The sequence below is a fragment of the Orbicella franksi genome, chromosome 2 (assembly GCF_964199315.1).
Source record: "Orbicella franksi chromosome 2, jaOrbFran1.1, whole genome shotgun sequence".
Lineage (NCBI taxonomy): Eukaryota > Metazoa > Cnidaria > Anthozoa > Scleractinia > Merulinidae > Orbicella > Orbicella franksi.
The window spans coordinates 23,084,693-23,096,606 of NC_138146.1; the positions used below are offsets into that span (position 1 = coordinate 23,084,693).

The 11,914-nt window shown below is 40.3% G+C and overlaps 3 protein-coding genes across 3 annotated transcripts; 1 reads left to right on the top strand and 2 right to left on the bottom strand.

Annotated features, from left to right (window-relative positions):
- The first annotated feature begins 562 nt into the window (after window positions 1-562).
- Window positions 563-2,638, top strand: LOC145478744 (uncharacterized). Its single transcript, XM_081456860.1, has one exon. The coding sequence runs from the start codon at window positions 765-767 to the stop codon at window positions 1,680-1,682; it is 918 nt and encodes a 305-aa protein (XP_081312986.1). The 5' UTR covers window positions 563-764; the 3' UTR covers window positions 1,683-2,638.
- Window positions 2,383-4,095, bottom strand: LOC145478743 (uncharacterized). The gene has a single exon (XM_081456859.1). It carries the CDS (start codon window positions 3,833-3,835, stop codon window positions 2,813-2,815), a length of 1,023 nt encoding a protein of 340 aa, XP_081312985.1. The 5' UTR covers window positions 3,836-4,095; the 3' UTR covers window positions 2,383-2,812.
- Window positions 4,096-5,671: 1,576 nt separating this feature from the next.
- On the bottom strand, window positions 5,672-7,681 carry LOC145478745 (vesicular inhibitory amino acid transporter-like). Its single transcript, XM_081456861.1, has one exon. It carries the CDS (start codon window positions 7,274-7,276, stop codon window positions 6,203-6,205), a length of 1,074 nt encoding a protein of 357 aa, XP_081312987.1. The 5' UTR covers window positions 7,277-7,681; the 3' UTR covers window positions 5,672-6,202.
- Window positions 7,682-11,914: the final 4,233 nt, after the last annotated feature.

Consider the following 11,914-nt stretch of genomic DNA (forward strand, 5'->3'; position numbering starts at 1 on the left):
ATGAAAGGAGCTATGTCCATTGAAAATTACCTCCAGATCGAAGAACTGCACTTCAAACAGGTAGTAATGACAAACGGAAAAGATGGTTAAAACTGAGGCTGATGGAGACGGCCATTACAACATTACGAAAGAGCTTGAGTAATTTACAGGTTACGGCAAGCTCCGCAACTTAGAGTTTTAGAGTTAAACTATTTTACACATAGCTGATAAGTTAATTTACCGCAACAAAGGTCAGTCAACATCACAATAAAACACTCATAACACGCCCTTGATTGATGGCATTTTCCTTCTACAGTTTATAAACACTTCACACAGTCTGATTTCAATTGGATTGTTTAGTGTTTAAATGTTATCTCTTAGTCACCAGTTAAGTTAGTTTTACCAGCAACTGTTAGCAATTAAAAGCTACCTATAGACAATTCAGCCAATACCAAACCCAACAAAACTTAATTACGTTTCCGCTCGCGCAAGTTAAACCGCACACATAACTTTGGACACAATGCAACAGTCAGTTATTAGACTTATTTGTTAAACAATTAAATTGCGGTAATTCGTGTGCTAATAAATATTCCGCAATTATTAATTTTGATGAATCACATTGGCTTTCAACAAGAAAAGAATTTCTTTTGTCAAACAAATGCATTATTGTTTGTTTGGTAACTCACTCAGTAGCGTGGGACATCAATACAACAGAAATAACTGTAACTGTGCACTTAAAAACGTTTGTGGATTGAAGGATTCATTCGCGGTTTAATTGCGAGATAATGGATGCGAAGTTTACAGGCAAAAAGACATCAAAAGACCAGTCGATTGAGCAGGCATTAAGAAGGCTTAAGTATTTGCACACTTCGCTGATGCCACTTGAGGGAAGCACAAGACAAAATGGACATGACGACAGAATTTTATGTCGGACTAAAGAATTGAAGTCGAGACACGAGGAACAACTTGCCAGAGCTAGAAGAACTCCAGAGAAACAATATTTTCTATCTTTGCAACCCAAGACTCCAAGCACGTCCAGAGAAAAGGTAAAAACACGGGTTGTGAAGCGTAAACAAGAGAAGAAAGCCATTCGAACGGGTCGTGCACCATTACAGGCTTATCGAGTACCAAGTTCTTCAGTCACCGCCGACGAAATGCTTCCATCGAAGAGAGATAATATGATAAACTCAAGAGATAACCGTGGGTGTAAAGAACGTATTTCTAAGTCAGCGCCAGGGGTGTTCTGCGCCAATGATCCTCACAAATGCATTCAGTGCTATACAAAAGATTTTGGTGAGAACACAAACAGGCAGAAACCGACTAAGGAATACTTTACAAACATGAAAATTAATCGCATTACTTTCTCCGCTCGGCCAAGTGGCTACAAAGTCAAGTCAGTGCGTGAAAGTAAAAGCAAAATTGAAGTGCCTAAAAGTTGTTTCTTTAATGGCTGGGGCGTGCGGTCAAACAAGGAATCGTTACCACAAGGTGGAGACACAAACAACGATTTGAAGCGAAACGTGGCCAAGGAAACTATGGATGTTACTGTCGATTTGAAGACCCTTAGACTAGAACCCAAGAGAATGCAACAAGAACAGACCGAGCAAACAATTCCCCAACCCCCTTCCACACCGGTTCGACAAATTGACATCAAATTACCTCAAGGGGTGATGGTAAGGTATCAACTGTCAGAAGACGATTAATGTACCGTTGCCCTCTAAAATTGACGTAAAGAAAGGAGAATTTAGAAATGATCAACTTATTTCTCCTTACCATGTTGCTGCAGTCACACTTGCAACTGTGATAAAATACTCATGAGGCTGCTCAACTCCTGCAATTGATGGGAGCCGATCGTGACCGAAGTATATTGAACCTAATCGATCTTTCTTGGTGTGAGCGAGACTTTTGGTGCATCATATATATATACAAACTGTGATGTGACCACTTTGGAGAATCTATATACTGATGGCTCTCGAAAGGACTTAGTTCCCCGTATCGCGCAGCTTTATATATTATTCTGACTTCCATTGCATGTAGTCACTTACTCAGTGTCAAATATTATGTGACCTATAATACATGAAACGCTTTATAAGTATAACTATGAGCTCATCGAAGTCAGTTTATTAAATTTGTTAGGATGGTATGTAAGTCACAAACCATCAAGGTATAACACTCACTCGCGGATCAGTATAAAATCTTCAGCCAAGCTTGAAACCACTGGCTCGAGAATTATTAATTTTGTTGTTGGTGTCTGAAGACACTATAATTTAGATCAAAGACTTTGCATTGTTGCACAATCCCAGAAATTTACCTCCATAGCTTCTGAATTAAAAATATCATGAAGACTACGGCAACCAAAGGGAGAGTGTTAGAAACACATGTACAAAGGAACATACGACAGTAAATAACAATTCCTATTAATTTATTGCAAAAACCAGTCACGCGATAAAATTAGATTCATTTCATCATAATACATGCAGTTTTGTAAGGGCGGCGGGTAGTTATATGGAATAAAACTTTCTTACACAAAGCGAATAATTTACCTAAAGTATAGCCATAAAAAGTATTATAGTTCTATAGAATGAGAGAAGACAATTAGCATGTTTGTTTCTTCAACTGAGTAAACTGGTAATTAATTTTATTGAATAAAATTCTGATATTCAGCGACTTCTAAGAACTAATAGAAATGAGCCGTAAATTAATAAGGTCTTGAAAAGTTTGTTGCTCACTAAAAACATACTTTATGAGGAAATTAGGGCGATATTTATATTAATATTTCTCTCGACAGCACACACTGCAAAATAACTGTCGTATTTTACCTAAATTAAATATTTCACGACAACAGTGATAAATTATTGATATCGTTTCCATCTTCTTTCGCCGACTTAATGCTCTGCGTTGAGATGGGAGAATAAAGATGAATTTCGTGAAGAAATTCACTGAAATGTACGTTTCTTTTATATTTTGGTTGCGAATCTTCGATTTCCCTTTTATCTGAACTGACACCGTTTTGCGCGGCTTCTTTGTGTCTAACTCCCTCCGTCGAAGAACTTCCGTTTTCAAGTTCATTCCATTTTGCTAAACGATAGGGTGGAATTTCAATATTTACAAAAGGCACTAGCCAAAGATGTCCTTCGTCAGTGGTTATTGCCTCCGAAGAGAGGTCTATTTCTCGCGGCGGTGAGATACGTGGAAATTGTGAAACGGCTGATATTGAAGACGAGTCGTGAAGCATAAAGTGGTCACTAGGCAACTGTCGAACGGTTAAACAAGTTTCTGCTGCAAACGTGCTGGGCTCGTCGCGTCGAGAAAGTTGCCGATCGTGTGCCTTCTTTCTGTGCGGTTTAACCGAGCTAAATTTACTGTCCTTGATTTTTGGCAACGGCGGCATTTTTGGAAGCGTTGTGTAAAATATTTCTTTATTTTCTGGCGGTATTCCTTCCAATTTCGGTAATATAAGTTGAGCACGATCTTCGAAGTGAGTCACATTGTGCTCGTCAAAAATTTTGCCATTAGCCTCACTTTTTAGAAGTAGCTGTTTCAAATACTCCTGATCATTAAGATAAATCGGTTTCGATAAGTCCTCATAGTGCAGATTTGATGAAGGTTTCTTGCGTTGTGTTCGCGTTTCTTCTGTTAATCCACTGCCTGTCGCTGGATTCGCTAGCTGTTTACCGGTCTGTGTCTTGTTAGTAGCGTGTTTCTGATCACCTCTGTTTGCGTCGGATAATCCTTTTCTAAATATACGTACAGCCTTTTCTTCATAGCGTCTGTGTAACAGTAACAGTTCTTGAAGGTTTTTGTAACCCCTTTTATCTTTTACTGATGACGAAGAACCGGTCAAAGCCATTGGCATTGTGAAATCTTGAGTTTACCTTGTAAGAGCTTCACAAAAAAACGCACTCAAACAGCCAATGACACAGGCAAACTTCGTTTGACACTAGCATTAGAAATCTAATGAGTAAACCAGTCCAAATATCACTCGGTAAACAGTTATCGAGGACACGCATGCAACGACATAACTCGCTTTGTTCGCTTCGGGATAAGGTGTCACCCGAAATGACAAGCTTGTGGCGAATGAATATTTTATGAAATATTCGATTTATTGGCTGGCTATGACCAATGACCCAAGACATATCACATTGCGAGTATATCTAAAGAGCCTGTAAAAATAATTGTCTTTTATAAACATTTTAGTTTCCATCCGAAAAACATAACCAAAATTAAAGGAACCTATTTTAGTTGGTGCATTTCTTGAAATATTTTTATGATCTTTTTCGACAAAAAATACCTGCAATAATAAAAAGTACTTGTTGAAAATAAGATTTGATCTTTTTTTAGCGTGACGCCAATATTGTCAAATTTATTTGCATTTTCTTGAATCCTTTGTTTTTTTCAGGTGACATTATTGGCATTTTTCCGAGCCGAGTGGTCAGCTAAGAAGAAAAGGTCCCACATGTTTGGTTTCGGTTTTCGTAAAGAAAAAAATCAGTTTAATATATGGACATACACGTACATAACGAACACAATACGCACCATGTCATATGAACAAAAAAGCGGAAGATTATTTTCATTAAAACGACTGTGACAAGGTTAACTACATAATTGGCCGAGTGGACTTTAAAAAGAAACCATTAAATTGCGTGATTACTATAGTGAGGATAATGAAATTATTAGAGAGTATGAACAAAATGTGGGGAATAAAGAAGCTAAGCCTGTGTAACAATTGACCTTTTGAAATTCCTAATCTTAATTTGCCTTTCTGGTTTCGAAACATTATTTTCTAGTTGTAATTCTGTCACACGCGACGCCTCATGGCTAGTGCGCTCGACTCCAGGGACACTGTGTTGTGTTCTTGAACAAGACACTTCTGACTCTCTCCACCCAGGTGTATAAATGGTACCGGTGAGTTGATGCCAGGGGGTAACCCTGCGATGGACTAGCATCCCATCCAGGGGTGAGTAGAAACACGCCTTGTCGCGTCATACCGCAGAAACCGGAGATAGCGCTAGCGCTAGGTATCGGTGACGGGCCACGTGGCTCGCATGCAGATTTAACCTACTTACCTCTATTATTTGTTCGAAGAATTTGACCTTATTGGCGGTGTACTATTCTAAGTATCTCAGCGGTGAATAAAATCGGAGGCTATCGAAATGACAGAAATGACGAATGACAGTTGTGGTCTTTTCTCTCATTTAGCATATTAGCATTTTCGAAAGTTTAGTGTTGATTTAGGAAAACGCTGAGAAAACGTTAGAGCTGAAGGGAGCAGTTAGGAGCGAAAGTCCAGCGAAAACGCTGAGTTCAGCGAAAACGCTTAACGCATCATCGAAAACTCGCTAGTTTGGACGGGGTCTCAGAACTTTTCACAAGCCTATTTCATTCACGATGCTTTGGTTCTGAACTGGTTATACCATTACTGTTATGTCCCGCTGTCATCAGGCTAGCCTGCGAGTAGACTCACCTTCGAGTCACGCGCGCGAGCGGCAAACAGCAAAGCGATCCGGCGGGAAGGAGTCTGGTGAAGAGGCGCCAAGTCACTTTCTCGTCTAGCGGCTTCGCCGTTCAATTTCGCGCTCGCCGCTCGAACGTGCATGAGCCTGCTCGCAGCCTATCATCAGGCCTTATAAGGTAAGACGCTCGATTCACCCGAAAGTGGTACCATTTTCCGATTAAAGTTACATTAGAGGTGATTTTATCACAGGAAAAGCGCGGGAAAACTATCATTTAGACGTGGGGCTGTTTAAAACATGCCCTACCGTACAATCGCATTGACTGAATCTTTAAAGTACAGGAATACAGAAAAGAGATGAAGTTTCTGTTAGTGTAGGCATGTGAAAATGAGCCATTATATAGGAGAGCCTGAGTATTATTACAGAATTACCTTGTCAAAAAATGGTATATTAGTGGTTAGGGGGTTTCGACTAGGTTGAGTTCCCATCGCTTTTCGCCTTTCCTACCCTTCCCCCGTTTACGCCTACGGTTAATAAATCATAACGCCTTCTTCCCCCACTGCCGCTCACTCCGCTTCCTTTCTTTTACCACACAACTGACGACAATAATTTGCTCAAAAATAGAAAAAAAAGAAACGCTTTAAATTTATTAGTTATCTTCTCTCTTCTATATACATAGCATCAGTGTGTTAAAATTCAAAATTCGCGTCTCTTTTCTAAAACTGTTTCTTACTCAAAGCCAGGAAACTCCATGAGTTCGGCTTTGATGTTCATTGGTTTAGTACTTCATATAATGCTTTGGCTGAAACGAACGTTCCAAAAATCGACACCAGGACACCAAACAAAATCATAATGTAATCCAGAGCTTTCTGCCAGCAGCTTAAATCCTTTTTTCTGAGAAACAAATGAGCCGCACAAGGCAGAATGCAGTTGAATAACGGCAGCGACAAGTTACCGAAAAACGACGTCAAAAAACCAAAATGCGGAATGAAGGCTGCTGCTAAAAGGGTAACAGAAACAAACAAAACTCGAAGCCCAGCAAAACAGACGAATCTCGGCAATCGTACTTTCGTCTGCAGTAAAAAATAAGTGTTGGAATCTTCGATGCACTGAAAAACTGCAAGGAGTGGTAGTGCATATGAAAAAAGACAACTTACGACAAACACTACGCTGACAATAATATGGGGCAGACTGTTAGGAAGATTGTTAATAACAATTTCATCCGTGGCAAAAGAGAATGAAAGAAAACCGAAAATCGAAAAGGTCAGCTTGAACAAGACTACAGCGATATAAGCAAGTGCTAAAGCTCGTCCAAATTTAGATCTGTCAGCCATGCTTTCTTCAACAGAGGGCACAATAGGGGCCGAGCCGTAACTGAACATGATGATCCCCAGGGAAATAAGAAACCCCTGTGTGTCCCAGAACAAGAGACTGTTGAGATCCCACTGTGAGTGGTGAGTGGCCCCGTACCACAGAATAACCGCGGCAGTCCCCAGTAAAGCTGAAATTCCAATGACGCTCAGCCAAGCAATTTGAGACAACGACTTCAAAAATGTCGATGGAAGAACCACAGCGGCCGCAATGCACGTCCACAGTGCTGCTGTCAGGGGTACTGACGGGAAAGCGGATTTCATCAGCGAGCCGCACACGATAAGATATGAAGTCGCGATAACGGTCAGATCAAAGCACTGTACCACAGCTACCATAGTTCCAGCAAAGCGAGGCCAAATGGCTTTTCCGATTTCATTCCACGAAGAACGCACACGTACGTTACCATGGACAGGGTGTCTATTGTACAGACATTCGACCAGCACTCTGGCCGTGAACCAGTAGATAATAGGCATGATAATAAAAGCTCCAACCGCTGCTATTCCACCTTCAGCTACAGCAAACGGCAGAGCTAAGAAACCAACACCTTCAATGAAGTTGATGATGTTGAGTGTCGCCTTTCACACGGAAGCGCGACCGGGTTCGAGTGCAATGAGCAGCGTTCTTTCAGATACCGTGAAGACCCTTTCACGTGATGCGTCATCAAAGTCCTCACTAAGGGAGGGGTGCTCTTGAATGCTCGTGGACACATCAACAACAGCGTCATTATCAAAGTGTTCCATCTCTGATGCTGAAATACGGAAAGAAATACAATGATCATGTACCAATCCTTACTGAAATAGGCACGAAAACAAGATTAGCTCTCCTTTTAGGTCTTAAGCCCAGTATGAACGGGAAATGTTTGGTGATCAAACATGATCAAACATTGTTTGGTGACCAAACATGTTGATGTTTGGCCAAATGATATCAAACTTGTTTGACAAACAGTAAGAATTACCCCTATAAGCAACTGGGTCGAGAACACCGTCATGTTGAGTTCCATTAAAGATTGTCGTGATAAATTGTTGGTCTCACTTAAGGACCACGAAATAAGTTTTCTGTGTGCAAAAGGACATTAGTGTAAACAAGGATGATTGAAAATTAGCTAACTGAAGGTAAATAACACGACATAGGCACTTGTAAGCTCACACACAAAGCTCGCGCGATATCTATGAGCGAGAACGCATGCGCGCACAAAACATGTTTGACAAAGCCCTCCAAACGGGAAAAGGTTTTACAATGTTAGATCTAATGTTTGACGTCGTTCAAATTTTATCAAACACAATTCAACACGATCAAACATGGTACCCAAACAGGGCCATGTTTGGTCACCAAATAATGTTTGATTGACAAATATTTCCCATTTGGACATGGCTTTACAGCTGTTATCTGTCATGATTGGTCACAATTTCTTGTCGTTACCTGATCGGGGAATTCCACATTAAATTTCCCGCAAAACACTCTACCCTGGGGCTGGAGGCTTTTTATTTTCAGTTGGTCAAATTCCGTTAAGTGGTGCTGAAATACCCCACCCTCGGGCCATGTTAGGCCATCAAATGTCCCAACCCCACGCCATACAAAGGAAAAAATTCATCCGGGCACACCTACATTGAATTTCCACTGTGTTTCAAGTATTGCTTATACACTTATATCATTAACATGCAACAGCGATTAAATTTTCCGCGAGCAAAACACAACAAAGAGCTTTTTAGGGCTTTCTTCAAGGTCACAAAGTTGCATACAAAGAGCGTTGTGATCTCGTCATATTTTCTAGTTTCCCGAAGATTTTGAGGCAACTTTTTCAAATCCCCTCGACCCCTACTGTACAGTTTCAGAAGCTCCAACCCAATATCAACCAAGTCAGATTCCCACCCCACGGGGCACATCAATAATGACTGGTCCCAAAGGAAACTGTTTGAGGGTCGAGGGAAAACAAAACCAACTGTTTCTGTGGGGCAAGTTTGTTATACCTCCCAACTCAAAAATAGAAAAAAATCTGCGAAAATATTATTTTTTTGACGCGGCCGTTTTTGCGGGTGTCACGCAACGCTGAGAGCGTTGCTTGATATCCCCCAAAACACGTCTTGGGTGGGGACCAGACGCATCACGTGCAAGTCGGAATTCCCCAGGTAGTTTTGCTCGTCCTATAGGACGAAGGCTTGGATTTGAGGTCTATTATTATTCGTGCTCTTCTGAATTGTTTAGGACTTTTTGATCAACATAGAGTTTAGACTGGCTAGGTTCTTTTGATGTTCTTGAATAAAAAAATCGGATTGCCCGTAATTTAGTGTTTGACGGGCTTGAGCGCGCGGCTTCCGGTCACTGATTGTCCTGATTTGGTCACAAAGTTCTCTTTTGACTCCCTTCACATAAAGCAACATAGAATGGCTGACGTTAAATTTCTTATATTATCATTCGTTAAAGTCTCAGGTCGTCAAATCGTTAAAGCAAAGTGACTCACTAGTGTTACAAAATTTTACACGCAACTACTGCGCCGCGGTACAAAGGTTACGTAATGACGCAAGAAATGGACATGTTGATGAAATTCAAGGTGAACGAAAAATAGTTCGTGATGAAAGAGTTGCAGATAGCCCGATAGAAGATGGCTGAAAAATAACATCCGAGGAAAATGATAAGAGTTCGACATGGCGATTAAACTGTATGGCATGTTTAAAAACTCGACGTGCGAAGCATAGATTAGAATGCACGAGAAATCACAACACTCCGTGAACACCATTGGGTCACCATGCACCATTCGCTTAACAAATTACACGATTGGGCTGCCTATAATCAATCGCCGTCTATAATACCTAGGGTTATATCGCTTATTTTATATTTTGGCTTGTCGCCTGTGGAACGGTAGCCAGAATAGTAACGAATGGTTAAGCGTGAGCCTTAACTAGCTAACCAGGACATGCACCTACCTGAAAGTGCTGTCATCAATAAATATCTTAACTTCAATCATCTGGTTTCTCAGCTGGTTTACAAAAATATATATCGTAATCAGATCTGCCGTGGGATATTTGTGGGTGTCACGTCATTACAAGTCACGTTCAGAGTGACGAGAGTTTAAACAATAGATTCAAGTCGAGGCTTCCTAATACGGAGTGATAATTGTTGATTTTAACCTGCTGAGTCACATAGCTCTCAAAGAACTTTTGATGTTTTCTTTTTGGTTATCCAGGTGTGTGTGTGTGGAGGAGGGGGTTATGCCATGTGGAAACATGACTGTTTTCTCCAAATAATTTGCAACGCTTGATTTCAAAAGTAGCCGTTTATTTACCAGCATTCACAGTCACATGAGTGTAAAATATAGCTCAGCAAATGATGTCAGTTACTGATGAGCCAATCAGATGACACAAGAGAACTTACGTACAACCTCAAATTTAAAACTTTACTGAAGACTCACCTTTTCACTTAAGCTTTTAATTAGGATTTCACGGTTACCTTTCCTCATTTGCATTACAATAAAATCTAGCATGTATGTGAGGCAATTTCGGGCTATTTTGTAGTTTTAGCCCGAAATTGACTCGCATCCACGTTGGATTACATTGTAATGCAAATGAGAAAAATTAACCGTGAAAAGAGCTATTAGATAGGGTTTTTTGTAGTTCTTATAATTAGGTAAGGTTTCAGTAGTAGATGTAATTTTTAACATTTTTAATTGATCCTTTCGAGTTTTACTAAGTGGATTTTAATTTTATTTTTTATGATTGTATATGTTGTAAAGCGCATTTGATCATCTACATATGTTAATGTCCCTGTTACATGAGATTTAACTTTTTTGTGTTAAGGTCCGGTAATACGGGCAACATTTTTCCTCAACTTGTCTCGCAACATTGTTGCATTGCAAGTTGAAACACATTGTTGCGCGTATTACCACGTTTGTGACCAACTTGTCTCGCAGCAAAATACAGTGTTGCAAGTTGAGGAAATATGTTGCCCAAAGTAGACTCGAGTTCTACTTTCCGCAACAAATTTTAGTTTTGCTGCTTGTATTACCAGTGAAGCTACAACTTGTCTCCCAACAAATTTGAATTCAACGCTTATGATTGGCTGTCGCGACGCGCGGCAAATAAAGAAACAGGGCATGGCGGACGGTGAAGGCGAGTCTGAATTCGAAGTAGACCAGTAACTCTCGGAAGTCATAAATTTGTCCTGTACAAAGACGTCGAGAGCTATCATAGTCTTTGGGGCACCTCGTTTGTCCCCTCAAAACAAACGCAGGAAAAAAGGCAAAAGGCTTGGAAGAACTGTCGCAAAAATACAACTTTTCGCCTAGCTACCTGAAACGACACTGAGCTTCATACTGAGAGGACTTCGCTGGCACGGAAAATTAAGAAAAAAATAACGGCCAGAAGTCGAAGTGCAACTTCGTTGAAATGCTAAATTATGCTACAAAAAGGCGCCATCTTTATTTACACACGATTAAGCAATTGAATTATACCTGTGGAATTCTGCAGACTTGCAACACTGTATTTTGCTGCGAGTCAAGTTGGTCACAAACGTGGTAATACGCGCAACAATGTGTTTTAACTTGTAATGCAACAATGTTGCGAGACAAGTTGAAGGAAAATGTTGCCCATATTACCGGACCTTTACAGAGCGTTTTCATTGTCACGCAATAAAAAATAAAATCAAAAACCATTCAGTGGATAAGGTCAAAGAAATTTTGATATTACAAAAGATAAATAAAGTAGAAAGTTTGAGGTGTGTGCGTTGTCCCAAAGTTGAGATATTTGTCGAAATGTTCAGCGCAAATTTACAGAACCTAGTATGGAGCCGCCATGTTGGTGTTCCTCTGTGGTGCACCAAATTGGCGGCCGGAAAACATCTGGAACTTACTTTGGTTATCTGGGGCAATTATTATCTGCACTGAACAAATAAACATTAAAATAGCCACGCCCGTGCTAGGGTTGACAATGACGCAATCAACTACGCTACCAAATACACGACTAAAATGAAAGCAAAATTTTCCTCTGTGACCAAATCAAGTTTAATGAAACTGTACTTAAACCAGGGACACCACAATAGTAGCATATTGCTAAGTACCAACTGTTACCGTCTTCCGGCTGAAAAACTATTTGTTATCTATCTGTTATCTCTACTGGAGG

What these genes read in the sequence shown, in the direction of transcription:
- LOC145478744 (XM_081456860.1), top strand. Translation starts at nt 765, where the DNA reads ATGGATGCGAAGTTTACAGGCAAAAAGACATCAAAAGACCAGTCGATT.
- LOC145478743 (XM_081456859.1), bottom strand. Translation starts at nt 3,835, where the DNA reads ATGCCAATGGCTTTGACCGGTTCTTCGTCATCAGTAAAAGATAAAAGG.
- LOC145478745 (XM_081456861.1), bottom strand. Translation starts at nt 7,276, where the DNA reads ATGCCTATTATCTACTGGTTCACGGCCAGAGTGCTGGTCGAATGTCTG.